We start from the raw sequence: 13,850 nt of genomic DNA on the forward strand, positions 1-13,850 counted from the left end.
TTATGCTCATACAATGCATAATTATAATATGTCCGTAATACAGTATGTGTCTACTGTTATTAGTGCTGTTTGATGTGGTAACGCAACTAGTTATTCGGGGTGCTAAGCTGTCGTGCGCTTTGCGGGACAGACACGGAAGTTTGGAAGGGTCTAGGGACCAGTAAACTTCCGTGACTGTCTCTTGCCATCCCAAGCGCCAAGGCAACCTGTGCGCATAAGAAGCCTCTGGCTCGTGAATGGTTAAAGAGAGCCCATTGTTTAGCCTAACATCGACCAACGCGGGGTGCGGATTAGAACGGCGTCTGCCCGTCCCATATGTTACTTCAGGGCTGCGTTGCCCGTAATTAAAAAAGAAAGATGCGCTCTGCAGGAATGGAGGCCCTTGGTTTTGCTCGTGAACGTCAAGGCGTCTGATCTTTCAGTGACTTGTGCACTATTAAAACAACACCAAATTCGATGTTACAACCCCTGGGAGCATCCTTCTGTGTGGGAGAGCATGCCTGTACACATGAAACAGACTGCATTGTTAAAAGTAGGTAGAATGTACGCAGGAGTTGTGGGCTTCCTTCACGCCCTGTTTATCGGTAAATAAACAGTGAGTCGCTCCAAACATCACGGACGAAACTGGTTTATAACCATAGGCTACTGTAGCCAGGCTGTAAACAACTTTGCCTCCTAATATTTATTCGGACTTCTTTCAGAGACCGAATAAATATTTCAGCACAGAAATTTTAAATAGGCTATAGTCCATATATAAACATAGACCATGTCTCCAAAGCACTAGGCCTAAGTAGAATTGTCACGCTTGGCTCTATGGCACGTTTCCCAAAGATATGGTTATCTAAGTACCACATAACTTGTGTAAATTAACGAAAGCATGCTTTACGTGTACATTGACGATTCTTTCTTTTTTTGTTTTTACAGTTTATCTTAGAAAAAAATTGACATTTAATAAATAATAGGCTGTAGTTGTTATGGTTACAAAGCCACTGTACACTGTCGAAGAATAAAAAGATATAGGTAAAAAGCGCATTTAAAACGACCCACACTCTGCGCGTCACGTGATACGCGTAATTTAACATAGGTTTACAGAAAACAATGCTAATTTATGTAGGCCTACTTTTTAAGCATAAGTAACTAATTGCAATGAACAGAAGATATAATCTCAGTGAAGATTTTGCAAGACTATTTATTTATTTATTTTAGGCCTAACTGAAATAAACAGTGGTGATCTCTTCTTCCTCATTGCTCCCTTCATCCTCCTGGCAAGTCTGTGTGCATCTGTTACATTTGAAAGGAGCACAACTGTAGGCTAAATGCTGCAAAGCCCCTTAAAATGATCAGCATCACAGGAAATCCCATTAAATGTATTTATCTTTCATCACTTTCATTAATCTCTATGAAGTTAAGCATCAATATTTCTGAAACGCTGGCTTAAAGCCACAATCATTTCTTTAATTAAATTCAGAAATGTTCAATAATTTCCAACTTCCCGACAAGTTGACGTGCATTTCCATGTTTGGCAGCATTTTCACGCTATTTTCTTGTTGGGAGACAAACTCTTGCACATGGCAAGAGTCTCTGCCTTAATTCAGCACCTGGTGATAGCCTATGCAATGCTATGAAAAATTAAAAGCCGGTTTATATATTAATAATGAAAACTATGTTCATATTTTATTTACTTTATACACTAATAGTATAATACTATAACATTATTATCGATAATACTCAGTCCAAATAATATCATTCATGCTTTTAGCCCTAAGCATTATTTTAATTTATGAACATCTACAATATACAGGGGCTAAGGAATTGATGTTCTTAAAGGCTGTATTGTACAGTTGAAAGCCGTGTGCCACACAGAAATATGACAGCATACATGATGACATATTTATAGAGCATCAGCTAAGATGGTGAGTTATTTACAGTGATATATCAGGAATCAAGAAAGAGCAATGCATCTGTTTTTACCTGTTTCAAGATATTTCTGTAGTGTCCCAACTTGTGATTGACCCCCTGAGTGTTGGGGGTGGGTGGAAATGGCATAAAGTTTCGCTTAACAGTAGCTCAAAATTCAATTAACTGTCGTTGCAACTGGCACGTCTGTCCGCCACAATGGCAGTAACTGTCGTAATTGACCTACTTAGCCCAAGTTTTTTCTCACTTCAGGCTTACAGACGTGACGGTTGGATGAAATGGGCGATGAGAATTATAATGTGGATCATTGCGATAAACCAGGCCCATGTCGTTGTAAGAGAACGTGTGTGGTTAAATTAGTATGTGTGATATTTCACCTCCACCTAAATTGTAATAGGCCTATCATGATAAGGATAAACAAACAATGGTATGATTTATGTGAGTTCAAGTATTTTAGGACAAAAATATATAACTGTAGCGATGTAAAGCTACTGTATTGGATTTATTTTTATCTGGTTTTCGCCCATTTTCTTTTTTTTTTTTATATAGTTCATAAATAAAGTCATTCAAAGCATGATCAACTTATATAAAGTGATTACTTTATCAAGGCTTAAAATGTAATGTATTATTTTCCAGTTGCACTCTCTTTTCCCAACAGTTTTTTGTTGTGTGTTTACATTGCGCAATTTATGTGTTGAATATTGTGCTTTGTTTTGTGAATTGTGTATATCGTGTTGAAATATTATTTCGTATATTATTTAATAATTCACATAATTTTATTCGTATTCTGTGTGTCAGTTTTCTTGGCCAATAACATCTTAATCTCTTAATAAACAAGGAGGTTTCATTTTAGGCAATAGCTCTAGAGACAGAAGATGATTCAGATATTTTCTAAGCTGTTATGAGAAAATCCTGTGTTCTTGGACCGTCTTGTACTGTGCATCTTGTACATTTCAAACAAAACAGGCGACACGTGTTAAAAATATACTGTATTCGAGGTCTTGTCAAGGTCATTTTAGAAGTCAAAATCATCAGTTATTTATTTGTTTTTATTATTTTTTTCTTGACAGCCTGGATAACATCAGTCGTTGTATTCCTTCGTGGTCCAGAGAGAGAAAAAAAATGACCATGGCCTCTAATCGGTAGGTGTAAAAACGAAGAAAATCAATGTAAATACATAAACATTTTCATTTATATGAGGTTCTAAAGTTAGAATGAAAATGGAGCTGCTTCAAATATTTCTTCTACAAAATAGGTTATAGTTCAAATAATATTTGAATAACATTTGAATAATGAATTAATAAACAATGATCTATAAAAATCCTTTCAAATGTGTTTGTAAAACAATTTAGTTTAGTGTTAGTTTTCCTAACGTAGAGTTCACAAGATCGGGCAGATATTATGACATTCAGACTAATGTCAGGCGACGTTATTTCAGACAGCCATTTTACGCGTAGTTTTATTTAGTTATTACTCAGTGTTATTCTTGAGGTTGTTGTTTTCGTCTTCGCTGTAGTGCTTATTTTATTTGTCTGACATGTCACATCTTTATACAGTGTTGTGTGTAACGCATTTGACAGCCTGTGTAAAAAAATTAATAAATAAAAAAAATAATGGGAAGTAGATGAGAAACTGTTTAAGAAAATATATCTCTGACAATGAATTTTGGGCATATGTCGAACATACAGCATTAATTAAGTTTAATTTCGTTCCAAATTCATTTGAAAACGGTTTAATGTTGCTATAAATGTTTTGATCATTTCGCACCATTCTTTTAATTGTCTTTAGTGATGATGTGAATGAAAAGGAGATTATTTGGCAATGTCAAGGACGATAATTGAACGTTCCACTGCTCGCAATTATGATGGAAGAATTCAAAGATTCGATTCTGACTCCCTGCCTCCAAGTGAACTCGTGTAATTATGAGATGTCGCTCAAGTCAGGCCCTTACAATAGAATTATTCCAGGACCCGACGGTAAAGTCCTCAGTTCGCTCTCTACCCTCCTTTACCGAGGGGACTCTTTGTGAAAGTTTTCCATTCAGCCACAGAGGACTCCGGGGTGTTAGCTATGTCCTCAGCAGTTTAAATCAAAATTGGAATTAAGGTATTGAATTTGTACTTTATTGTATGCCTCTTTAAATCATTTTTTTTTTTAGTAGGCTACCATTGTATGTTAATTTTTAATGTAATTGGTTTTTTTTCTGAATTCGTGTCATGAGTACACAGTAGCCTATTATTTTAACGTTTGTATAATTGTTACGACATGAATATATATATATATATATATATATACACACACACACACACACACACACACACACACACACACATACATAGGCTACACTTTTCTATTGTGAAATGTCATCCGTTGTTGCAATACAGAGCAAAATGGTGCGGTTCTGCATTCAGAAAAGGCGGTCTTTAAAGTAGGCTTTGAGTTACGTTTGAGTTGCCCTCTGCCCTAAAGAAACCCCGCCAGTGAAATATTGGGATTAACTGGTCTTTGAGGCGCGGATTAGCGCTACTTTCCCAAGACACACATTCCTGGTGCCATGTCTCTTAAAACGAAAGAGCCGGAAACCCGGCGGGGAAAATGAAAAATAATTAAAATTTGCTCATGCCTTGCAGTTCCAAAGATACATTTACTTTAAGTGTCCTGATGTTTAATAGGCAAATTACAAGACTCATACAAGCCAGTGCTTTTCAAGTTTAACCTTTAATTTAAGCGTCTGAGTGGGTCTATACCTTATCAAAGCATGACCCTTTTATAAACCACTTGTTGACGCACATTTTATTACAAAATGATACAACGTTGAGTTGAGGTGGGCAATTTCTTGTGAATCAGTCAACCAGGAGAATGCTGTTAATATTTAATGTGGATATGCACGGGGTTTCCTGTTTTCATTCCTCCAAAGGAAACGGACACTATTTCATTTTTAAATTGGGATGAAGTTAATAAATGAAATGATTCACATGTAGAGCGCTTTTAAATGATTACTATCAATCTGATAAATAAACTGTTTAAACGTAGGCTACACTCTATTTGCCATTTGTTTCTTGATAGCCTATATTGATTAAAATTTGCTGGTTCGGATGTCTTTTTTCTTTCTTCTCATAAATCGGGCCTCTCCGTCCTAATCACCTTTTTATTAGCCTCTGCATTTCAATCTATTGTAGCTAACCTAAAACACAAGCACACACATACAATTCATAATACATTTGAATAACTCGTCCAGACTTAATACATTTAAATATAGTGTCAGATTTGAAATTGTTTATTAATATTTCTGTGGCGGGACCATATTACCACTCCAGACAAGTTTCAGACCCACGTGGGTGGTATATCAGTTATGACCAATAGAAATCAATGAACGGGGACGGACAGTTCCTTTCTTACACATTCTCTCGAGTCCCTGTATTTTCGAGATTGTTTGTCTCTTGAAATTAATCCAATAGTAATCATGTGACTAGTATTATTTACCGTCGTGTTTCCTTAAAGAAAAAAAAAAAGTTTAAAATCTATTAAAATCACAGCCGAGTCTTCGCAGATGCGACGGAGCTCACAAATTGCATACAGTTACAACAGATCACAGTTTCGAAGGCTATCACAGATAAAAAACACAAATGTACCATTTATATAAGACACACATTGATTGTCTTTTAAAAACTACATATTGATTCCTTATAAACACCTTTTCTTAAATAAAGTAGTGCATCCAGGTCGCCATGGGGGCGTTCAGCGCGCACACGCACGCACGCACGCACACACACGCACACGCACTCGCACACATCCTCTCTATCATCCTCCTGATGGAAGTGTCTCTCGTCTTGCCAACATTGAAATAGGTCGGCGTGCTGTAAGAGGCTTAGAGAAAGCCTGCCCATTCCAAGCACTTAACCAAAAGATTGGCTTCTTTTGCCATGTAGTTTTTTTTTCTCCTCTTTTCTTGTGTAAGGATTTGTTCCGTGGCTTTGACCTAACTTATTACAATTCCCTGTACCTTAAACAACAGGTTGTGGTCAAATGGCCTATGTTTATACGCATTCACGACCCTTCAAATACTACTTTGCAGGCCACAAGGGGTGCATGTAGCTCAAATAGATATTTCATGTCAAAGACAAACTTCAAAAGCGCTGTCGGGCACAATGCAACCCATCCATCTCGGAGAGTTCGCGTGTCACGGAGCACTTCTGTTTTTGGAAGGATGGCAGGTCTACAACGTTTATTTTATGGTCTTTTAGTGTGTTGATTGGACAGAATGGCAGACGTTTTGTTAGTTTCACAACACTTGGAATTTCCAGGAGGAAGTCTGATCTTTGTAATCCAAGCAGTCAGCATTGAAGTTCAGTTTCCACGAGGACGCTTGGTCCTTATAATCCAAGCAATCCGCGGTGGAGTTGAAGCCGAGCCCCGAGGCACCGTAACCTTGCGTGGGAAGAGACGCGGGAGACTGGTTCAGGTGACTGGTGACAGCATTGCTGCTCATGGGGCTCAAAGTGGATCCTGGCCCGGTCAGCTGATGGTGCATGGGCGTCAAGTAAGAGCCGCAGTCCATGCCCCCAAAGTAGGATGTGGAACCAGTGTAGCCCTGGCTGTATCCAGACGCTTGAGTATAGGTCATGGGGTAGGATCGCTGCATGCAGGAGGAGGAGGTAGAGAGTGGGTCTGACGGCGGCGAGATGGAGGCCGGGCTCCAAATGGACACCGGCGCGGTTGTGGTGGAGATGGCCGGGACTGAAGTGCTGGAGGGCGGGGTGAGCTGGCCACTCGCCCCGCTCTCAGAACTGGCCTCCCGCGCTGGAGAGCTCTTCTTTTTGGCAGGTCTCACCTTGTTCTGGCCTCCGTTTTGTTGTTGTTGCAGCTGCTGGCGACACTTTGCCCTTCGGTTTTTGAACCAAACCTGACGTCGTAAAAACAGGGTTTATTAATATTTACGGTGTGAACCAGCCTAAATTCAGTTGTGGGGCAGCACTGAAGTTAGAATAATTGTCTATGTTCTGTCTTTGCGCAAAATAAGAAACGACAACCATTATCATTAAAGTTACTAATCGTGCGCCTCTCAGTTTATAAAGATGTCTATGTTTTTTTTTAGATGTTTTAATGTGAAAACATTTGCATGACTTGAATGATACGTACCTGTACACGGGACTCCGGTAAGTTGATTTTTAAGGCCACCTCCTCTCGCATGAAAATATCCGGGTAGCGCGTTTTCGCGAATAAAGCCTCCAGAATATCTAGTTGCGCTCTAGTAAATGTTGTCCTTTCCCGCCTCTGCTTTCGAGGAGTCGCTGTTTTAAATAAACAAATGTATCACAAGGTTGTCCATCCGAAAACCTTTCATGCATAGATTTATTTTAAAAGCGGGTTATAAATATGAATATATGATAGCCTACCAAAATATTACGATAAAATATGAATATATCTGAAACTGCATCGTAAATATTCATAAAACGTTTGACGTAATTTGTTTTATTTTTTTAATAAAACATTTTAATACTTTTAAACTTTTTCCCGTTTGATGTGTTATCATTAGTGAAATAAAAACAACATAGGCCTACTAAATAGGCTATATCAGAATAATAGATACATTTTTAATTCAAAAATAAAACAGCTGGCTATGTTTTTAAATTCTTATAACTTATAAGGCATAATACAAATTGTATTGTTTAAGAATGGGTTTTAAAAAAACAGAATGGTTCAAAATTCATTACTGCTTCATAACTCTACAATTTAATTATGCATCAGCTACACATAACCGCTGAATATCTTGCATCTCAAGAAGCCTCGAGTGGAAGTGTAATTATAAGACTAGAAAGCATATAAAACCAGCAAATCAAATAGCCAGGCCTACTATTTACATTTAAGCACATACGGGCAAAAGTGTAACTTAGTCCTGAATCCATAAAGGACAACTCCGTATATCCTTGTGTGCATTCATTCCAACCATCTATTACATAAAATGATTCATTTGGAAGATTGTCTCTCACCTGGGTATCCAACGGAAGGGTGCAGAAGGTCCATACCGGAGGTAGTTAAACTTAGCCCGTTGACCATGTAAGGTGGTTGCTTGAGATACGACATCATGCTAAAGATGGTTGTGGGGGGTTAAATTTGGAGAAAATTCGGAAGGCTGAACACCGGCCCCTTCAGTCTCTCTTCCTTTGCTTTATCTCTGCTTCTAGCTTGTCAACGTCTTCAGCGGTGGATGTGAAACCAAAAACCCTGTTTTCAAAAAGAACAAAGATAAATGGAGACGTTCACTTAATTGCGACGATGGAGGTTGTTGTTTCAACGTCTGTCATTAGATAGAAACTGGGTTCCTCTAGCTGCGATGACCTATAGGCGAATAAACCCCGTCCACACCGCAACGTGCTCTTAAAGCCGCTCCAGACTTCCAGCTGTCCTCATGAGATGAACGAAGCTCATCTTGACAAACGCCCCCCGTCCCTCCCCTTCCTCCCCTCTCCCCACCAACCCCAAAAAGTAACATCTATTAATTGCAACAAGTCTTCACAAAGACAAAACTCGTTCAAATGTGCACACAAGCCAGAAACACAATGTGCATAGGAACCCGGCTAATTGTCTCAGGCATAAGAGCACTTGATTGGGAGCTATTGGTGGAAACAAAGGCCACTGTTAGCCTGATAACTAATGCTAATAACAAAAGCTCCATTGGCGAGGGACAAAAGTAACAATGACAAAAGTAACCCCCTCTTTCCCCCACTCATATCAGTCAGAAGAGTATAAACGTATAATTACGTGCTTTAGTATTTTACAGAAATTACATCCGTTATTTCTTTGCTGAAAAGAGCAAACAGCTCAACTTTAATCTTTTAGATGTTCCATTAAACATTTTGTCACTAGATAGATTGCTGACGCAGTGGCATTAGTTAATTTCATTAGTTTAGATAGGCTATTAGTTTCTTAGAATTTCAAAATAATTGGACTGAAAGGTACAGATTAGGCTATATTAGCCAATCAAATTTTTTGGGGCCCAAATGAAACGTAAAAAAGTTTCTTATAATAGGCTATGGGTCATCATGCAAAACTTCCAAATTAACCGAAGTTCAGCAACATCCAAATCACAATCCTGTCTGAATAAATGATGAAATTATTAAACAAAAACTTCAGCTTTATGAAAAAAAAAGTTTTTTTTTAATCCAACGGTTTCGCCCCTCAATCTGTCACTTAAAACAGCCCTCGTCTACCAGTTGCGCAGCCGCTCAATAGTAATTACCTCATCCAAGAATTAATTATGATAAATGTTGTTGTTGATAAATTAACGAGATAATCCGTGTGGCACGCGCTCCCCTAATTATTGGACGCTACCTCTTCAGCTGAACGTTTGGCCTCATTGATTCTGTGCATGAGTACAATAAATGCGCTCGCACACACATACACTGACATTCAATGCAACGGTGTCTCTGACATGATACAGAACAAACTATTGAAATTAATAAATAAATAGGGCTACTGAGACTATAAGCATCAGATTTCTACTTGTACAAGAAAGGGGAAAATATATCAAGCGGTATGCAACGAAAAATATAAAATGCATGTTTTGTAGGCTACTTCTTGTTTATTTGTATTCATATTCTCATCAGCAATAAGAGTAGTGTGTTATTTATCAATTTGCACCCAAACGGTTAAAATGAGCGAGAAAACCAATCAGTTAGCCGTGGATTTATATTAAATAAAAAAAAATTAAAAAAATGTGAAACGGTGTACTACCACAAGTCAAGATGTGTATCAGTAAATATCGATAGGCTATATATATATATTTAAGGACCAAGTTAAACATATAGGTTAATTGTTTGGCGTTCTCAAAATACAAGCATCAAGAGAACGTTTGAGACATAAAAAGATGAAGACTGCACAGTAAGATTAATTTATATTACACAATAACGACTACGACAATGATAATAATAATAATAATAATAGCATTGTTCGCAAACTTAATGCAGAAAAATATATTGCACACGACTAAGGCGGGCTACTTACTGAATAACTGGATTAAATTCGAAGTCCGTTAAAGTTTTATGTCCAATAGCGAATATAGCCTACGTCTAAATGGTTACAAAAATATTGAAGACATCAAGATAAAATCCTTTTCATCAAACCGTGAAGCAAGTGAATTATGATGAAGCCTCTACAGCTAAACGCGAAGAATGGATAAAATGGTTAGAGACATTAAAGCACATACGGTTATGATTCGCTGCTCTTCTGGGTTGAAGTTGCTGGAGTCTGATTTGTACAGCACGCTGGCCAATGAAGAGCTCAGGACTGGAGTCTGTTTCTCTCGCAGGGCCCTTTGCAGGGAAACAAATGTCGGCAGCTACTTTTTGATGCAAACTCTCCAGCCAATGAGAGCGAGGCCCTAGCGGAGCACATTCTCATCTCTGAGAATCAAAGGAATGTAATTTTATGTTGTAACATTAACTCATAGTGTTACGAATAAAGTGGAAAGAAAATGCATTTTTTTGTTTTTACACTCCTATGTTAAAAACAATGCTCTTATATATTTGCGTGATTGATCTGTTTGAAACTCCGGTTGCCCTTAGTGAGCTTACGTTAGTTTGTATCTTTACCACTTCAAAAAGTTGCAAATGAAACAATAGTATAATTTATATAGCCTAATCTCGAGCATGATTATTAATAACGAGTGAAAACAGCAGACTCAGTTTTTATTCTTCTTATAATATAACACCTAGGTTAAAGCGGAGAAAACAAATGTTGAATACGGACGCTTGAATCCACGCAGACCTCTTGCATTTCTGTTGCGTAGCTGGAGGGATTTACGGGGACTTAATTCCTTAAAACTGTCCTCTCGTCCACATGACGCTCAAACTGCAAGTGCTCAAGCTGATATACCCAAATGTATCAAGAGATGAGTGCATCGCATTGCCATGGGGCTATATTAGGGCCTTTTATAAGGCATGTAGAATACACGTGAAACCAGTGTGGAGAAGCTCAACGAGGAGGTGAATTGGGAACCTTGTTAAAAAATGTTAAAAACAACATGTTGCCAATATCCACTTCGAGACATGTCTATCGGGATTCATCTGTGTGGGAGGAAAGCCGACTGTATCATAACAGCTTTAAGTCTACACATTTTAAGATATCCTGAGAAGAGGAGAACCTGACAAGCGCCCGGGTGACTCGACATGCACGGACAAATAAACAACGGTGAGCAATATATTTACAAAGATCATTGCTATTTGGCGCGTTTCTTTTTGTTTAATTGAATCCAGCACAGATATGCTTAAATGAAATGCAACGTTTTCTAAATAAAATAATTTATGAATATATCCTACCTATTACTACTACTACTACTACTACTACTACTACTGCTATTGTTGTTGTTTTTGTTTGTCATCATCATGATCAGATTTAATTCTTATTATAGCAAACTAGAATTTTAAATCCAAAACTGTCATCAGTATCAGGATCAGTACGTTCTAACCTTTTTCCGTTTAAACATAACATTGTAACATTTTGATAGATATTATTGAAGCATAACTATAACAAATGTTGGCGCATTATTATTATTATTTAAGTTAAGATTATTATATTTTCCTGCTTTCTACACTGCTAATAAATTATACAAACAACAACAACTAGACTAATAATAATAATAATAACAATAATAATTTGACGTCATGATGGCTGGATTCTATCAATTCTATTCCTTTTACAGTACTTGCATTTGATGGTGCCGTTTTGAGAACGTAAATGCAAAGCTAATTTAAAAACACGACTAATAAAAAGTTTCTATTGTTTCATTCCAGTTAAAATCTATCTATCTAAAAAAGTAGTCTAGGCCTATAACCGTTATCTTATGTTATGTATAGATCTAGGAACGGCGTCCCATTAATCAAGTGTGATCTCTCTTTGGGTTACAGATGCAGAAAAAAACTTTTACACTTCAAGACAGGATGGAAAGCCTCAGTTGTGCACCTGCTATTGTAGAATGCTCTGGAGATGATGACAGCCACCATTATCCTGGTGATACTGTTTTGAAAATCTATAAACAATTTATTTCACTGCAAGCGCTTTTGGAATTCTTTGTGTTCGAATTAAAGTGAATGAAAAATGAATCCTCCAGCGCAAAGTGCCATTTCTCCTCTGAACTCACTCGCCTGAGCCCAAGTAGGCTATCACATTTTGGAGAAAACTGCAGGTCGCTGCATGTCAAAGATGAACCAAAATGATAAATGTGCTTGTAGGATCTAAATAAACAATATAAAAAACATGGACAATTGATGGAGTTTTGCGGTTCTTCATTTAAGATTTAAAACTGATCGGGCATTAAAAACACTTGAAAAGTTAATATCTGCAGAATTTTAGACGGTAGAATACGGGAGCGCGTGTTTCACATTATATTAACGCGCTGTGCAATTTATTTAGTAACAGGCAAGTCACAGCTAAATAAACGATGTTTCATCCACCATCATCCCGCGTGCCTTTATCGCTGGGATCTCGCCCAGCGTTGCCTCTCGCTGTTTAAACTGCTAAATTATTTATCAAATTCTAAACGCCCCGCGTCCGGAGGGAACTCTCATCTTTAAAGGAATTGTGGTTTGTCAAAGTGAAAAAGCGCAATGCGTGTTCGCGCCTGTGGCCACAACAGCGCAATCCCAGTAAATGACACCCTTCCCTTTAATCTCCACTTTAGTTGAATGGCGAGATGCAATATGAAACGTTTATTTGGGTTCTAATGCGGAGCATGTAACAATATCTAGTAATTTATTACGACTTTCGTGTTTTTTTTATGACCGAACATTAAATTTACAATTACCCCATTAAAACAGACAAAGAAAAATACACTGTCTACAACAACAATATTTAAATAAATACTATTTACATTATATAAAATATAATGGCTGTTATTATTATTTATTATTTATAACAATGATCCATTATTATTATTATTATTATTATTATTATTTCTTCTACTACCATACAAAAAAAAAAAAAAAAAAAGTATTTATAAGTCTGCCTGAAAATCATTAAAACACTAATCTCTCTTTCTGTCTCCCCTGCAGGTCCAAATGTTTTGAAAGCACTGGTGGGCAAAAGCAAAGTGGATGTTATCTTATGTGAATGTTTGGAGGAGCACAGTAGGAAAGGATAATTTCTTCACAATTTTATTAAACAACTGAAGATTGGAACATCTTTAGTGGTTTTTCAATTATGACACCATGTTGCACTTCTGAAATGGTTTGAGTGACAAAAAAGGAGTTTGTTGATTCATTTAAATGAATGTTTGACTTTACTGTATCTTCCGGTGTTACATATATTGTGATTTTTTTTTCTTTATAAGGTTCTAAGTTTAGAGATTAGATTAAAATCCGACACGGTTGAATGGACATAATTTAGCATGATACATTACAAATTCTCCCAAATGTTTCTCTGATTTGACATAATTGTGACAGTGTTTAAATGCGATAACAGAGTCATTTTTGATGAGAGGAACACTTGAACGTGAAGGTATATTTGCACAAAGTAATTACTATGAATAAAAGAGCTCGTTTGATCTTTACTGACATTCATAATTTCCCGTGTGCCACATCTTCCCGCAAGGTACAGGAAACTTAAATGGGGTTAAATGTTACGCGTCACGGTCCGAGAACATAAGGATGTCAGATTGGAAGGGTGGGGGAAACGGACAATAATTGCACAGTACATTTCAAGAGATCACTAAGGTTACAGAGATCTACATATAGAAACAGACTGGGGATAAAGAGAAATAGACGAGGAGAGAGAGAGAGAGAACATTAAAATTCCCCAGTGCATTTACGCACACTGCAACAATATTGAACAGCATCACATAAAATACTGCATACTAATTTATTTTCCATAAAATATACATTTTAAGTTTTTAATGTTTGTTGTACATAAACGCACTTTATAACCTCCAACTAGACCAG

At 37.3% G+C, this 13,850-nt stretch overlaps 2 protein-coding genes across 3 annotated transcripts in view; one reads left to right on the forward strand and one right to left on the reverse strand.

The window, feature by feature from the left end:
- The window catches only part of LOC107668537 (transmembrane protein 260), a 76,653-nt gene extending 63,566 nt beyond the window's left edge, over positions 1-13,087 (forward strand). Inside the window, exon 17 of the transcript XR_001631907.1 lies at positions 12,966-13,087. The gene's annotated coding sequence lies outside the window, so the exon portion shown is untranslated. The remainder of the gene's footprint in view (positions 1-12,965) is intronic.
- Positions 5,209-10,219, reverse strand: LOC107668539 (homeobox protein OTX2-like). 2 transcript variants are annotated; one of them, XM_016460449.1, is made up of 4 exons: positions 10,124-10,219; positions 7,908-8,142; positions 7,057-7,208; positions 5,209-6,820 (listed from the first exon to the last, which is right to left on the reverse strand). In XM_016460449.1, the coding sequence occupies exons 2-4, from the start codon at positions 8,002-8,004 to the stop codon at positions 6,200-6,202; spliced, it is 870 nt and encodes a 289-aa protein (XP_016315935.1). In that variant the 5' UTR covers positions 8,005-8,142; positions 10,124-10,219; the 3' UTR covers positions 5,209-6,199. The 2 variants fall into 2 exon arrangements, with proteins under 2 accessions (XP_016315935.1, XP_016315934.1); XM_016460448.1 differs by lacking the exon at positions 10,124-10,219 and adding an exon at positions 9,922-10,048.
- Positions 13,088-13,850: the final 763 nt, after the last annotated feature.

Source organism: Sinocyclocheilus anshuiensis, unplaced genomic scaffold (genome assembly GCF_001515605.1).
Source record: "Sinocyclocheilus anshuiensis isolate Anshui unplaced genomic scaffold, SAMN03320099.WGS_v1.1 scaffold3132, whole genome shotgun sequence".
Lineage (NCBI taxonomy): Eukaryota > Metazoa > Chordata > Actinopteri > Cypriniformes > Cyprinidae > Sinocyclocheilus > Sinocyclocheilus anshuiensis.

Excerpts from the sequence above, each read along its gene's own strand:
- LOC107668539 (XM_016460449.1), bottom strand. The coding sequence starts at position 8,004 with ATGATGTCGTATCTCAAGCAACCACCTTACATGGTCAACGGGCTAAGT. Across the intron at positions 7,209-7,907 it reads CCCTTCCGTTGGATACCCAG|CGACTCCTCGAAAGCAGAGG; the intron begins GTGAGAGACAAT and ends TATTTAAAACAG. Across the intron at positions 6,821-7,056 it reads TACCGGAGTCCCGTGTACAG|GTTTGGTTCAAAAACCGAAG; the intron begins GTACGTATCATT and ends TTACGACGTCAG.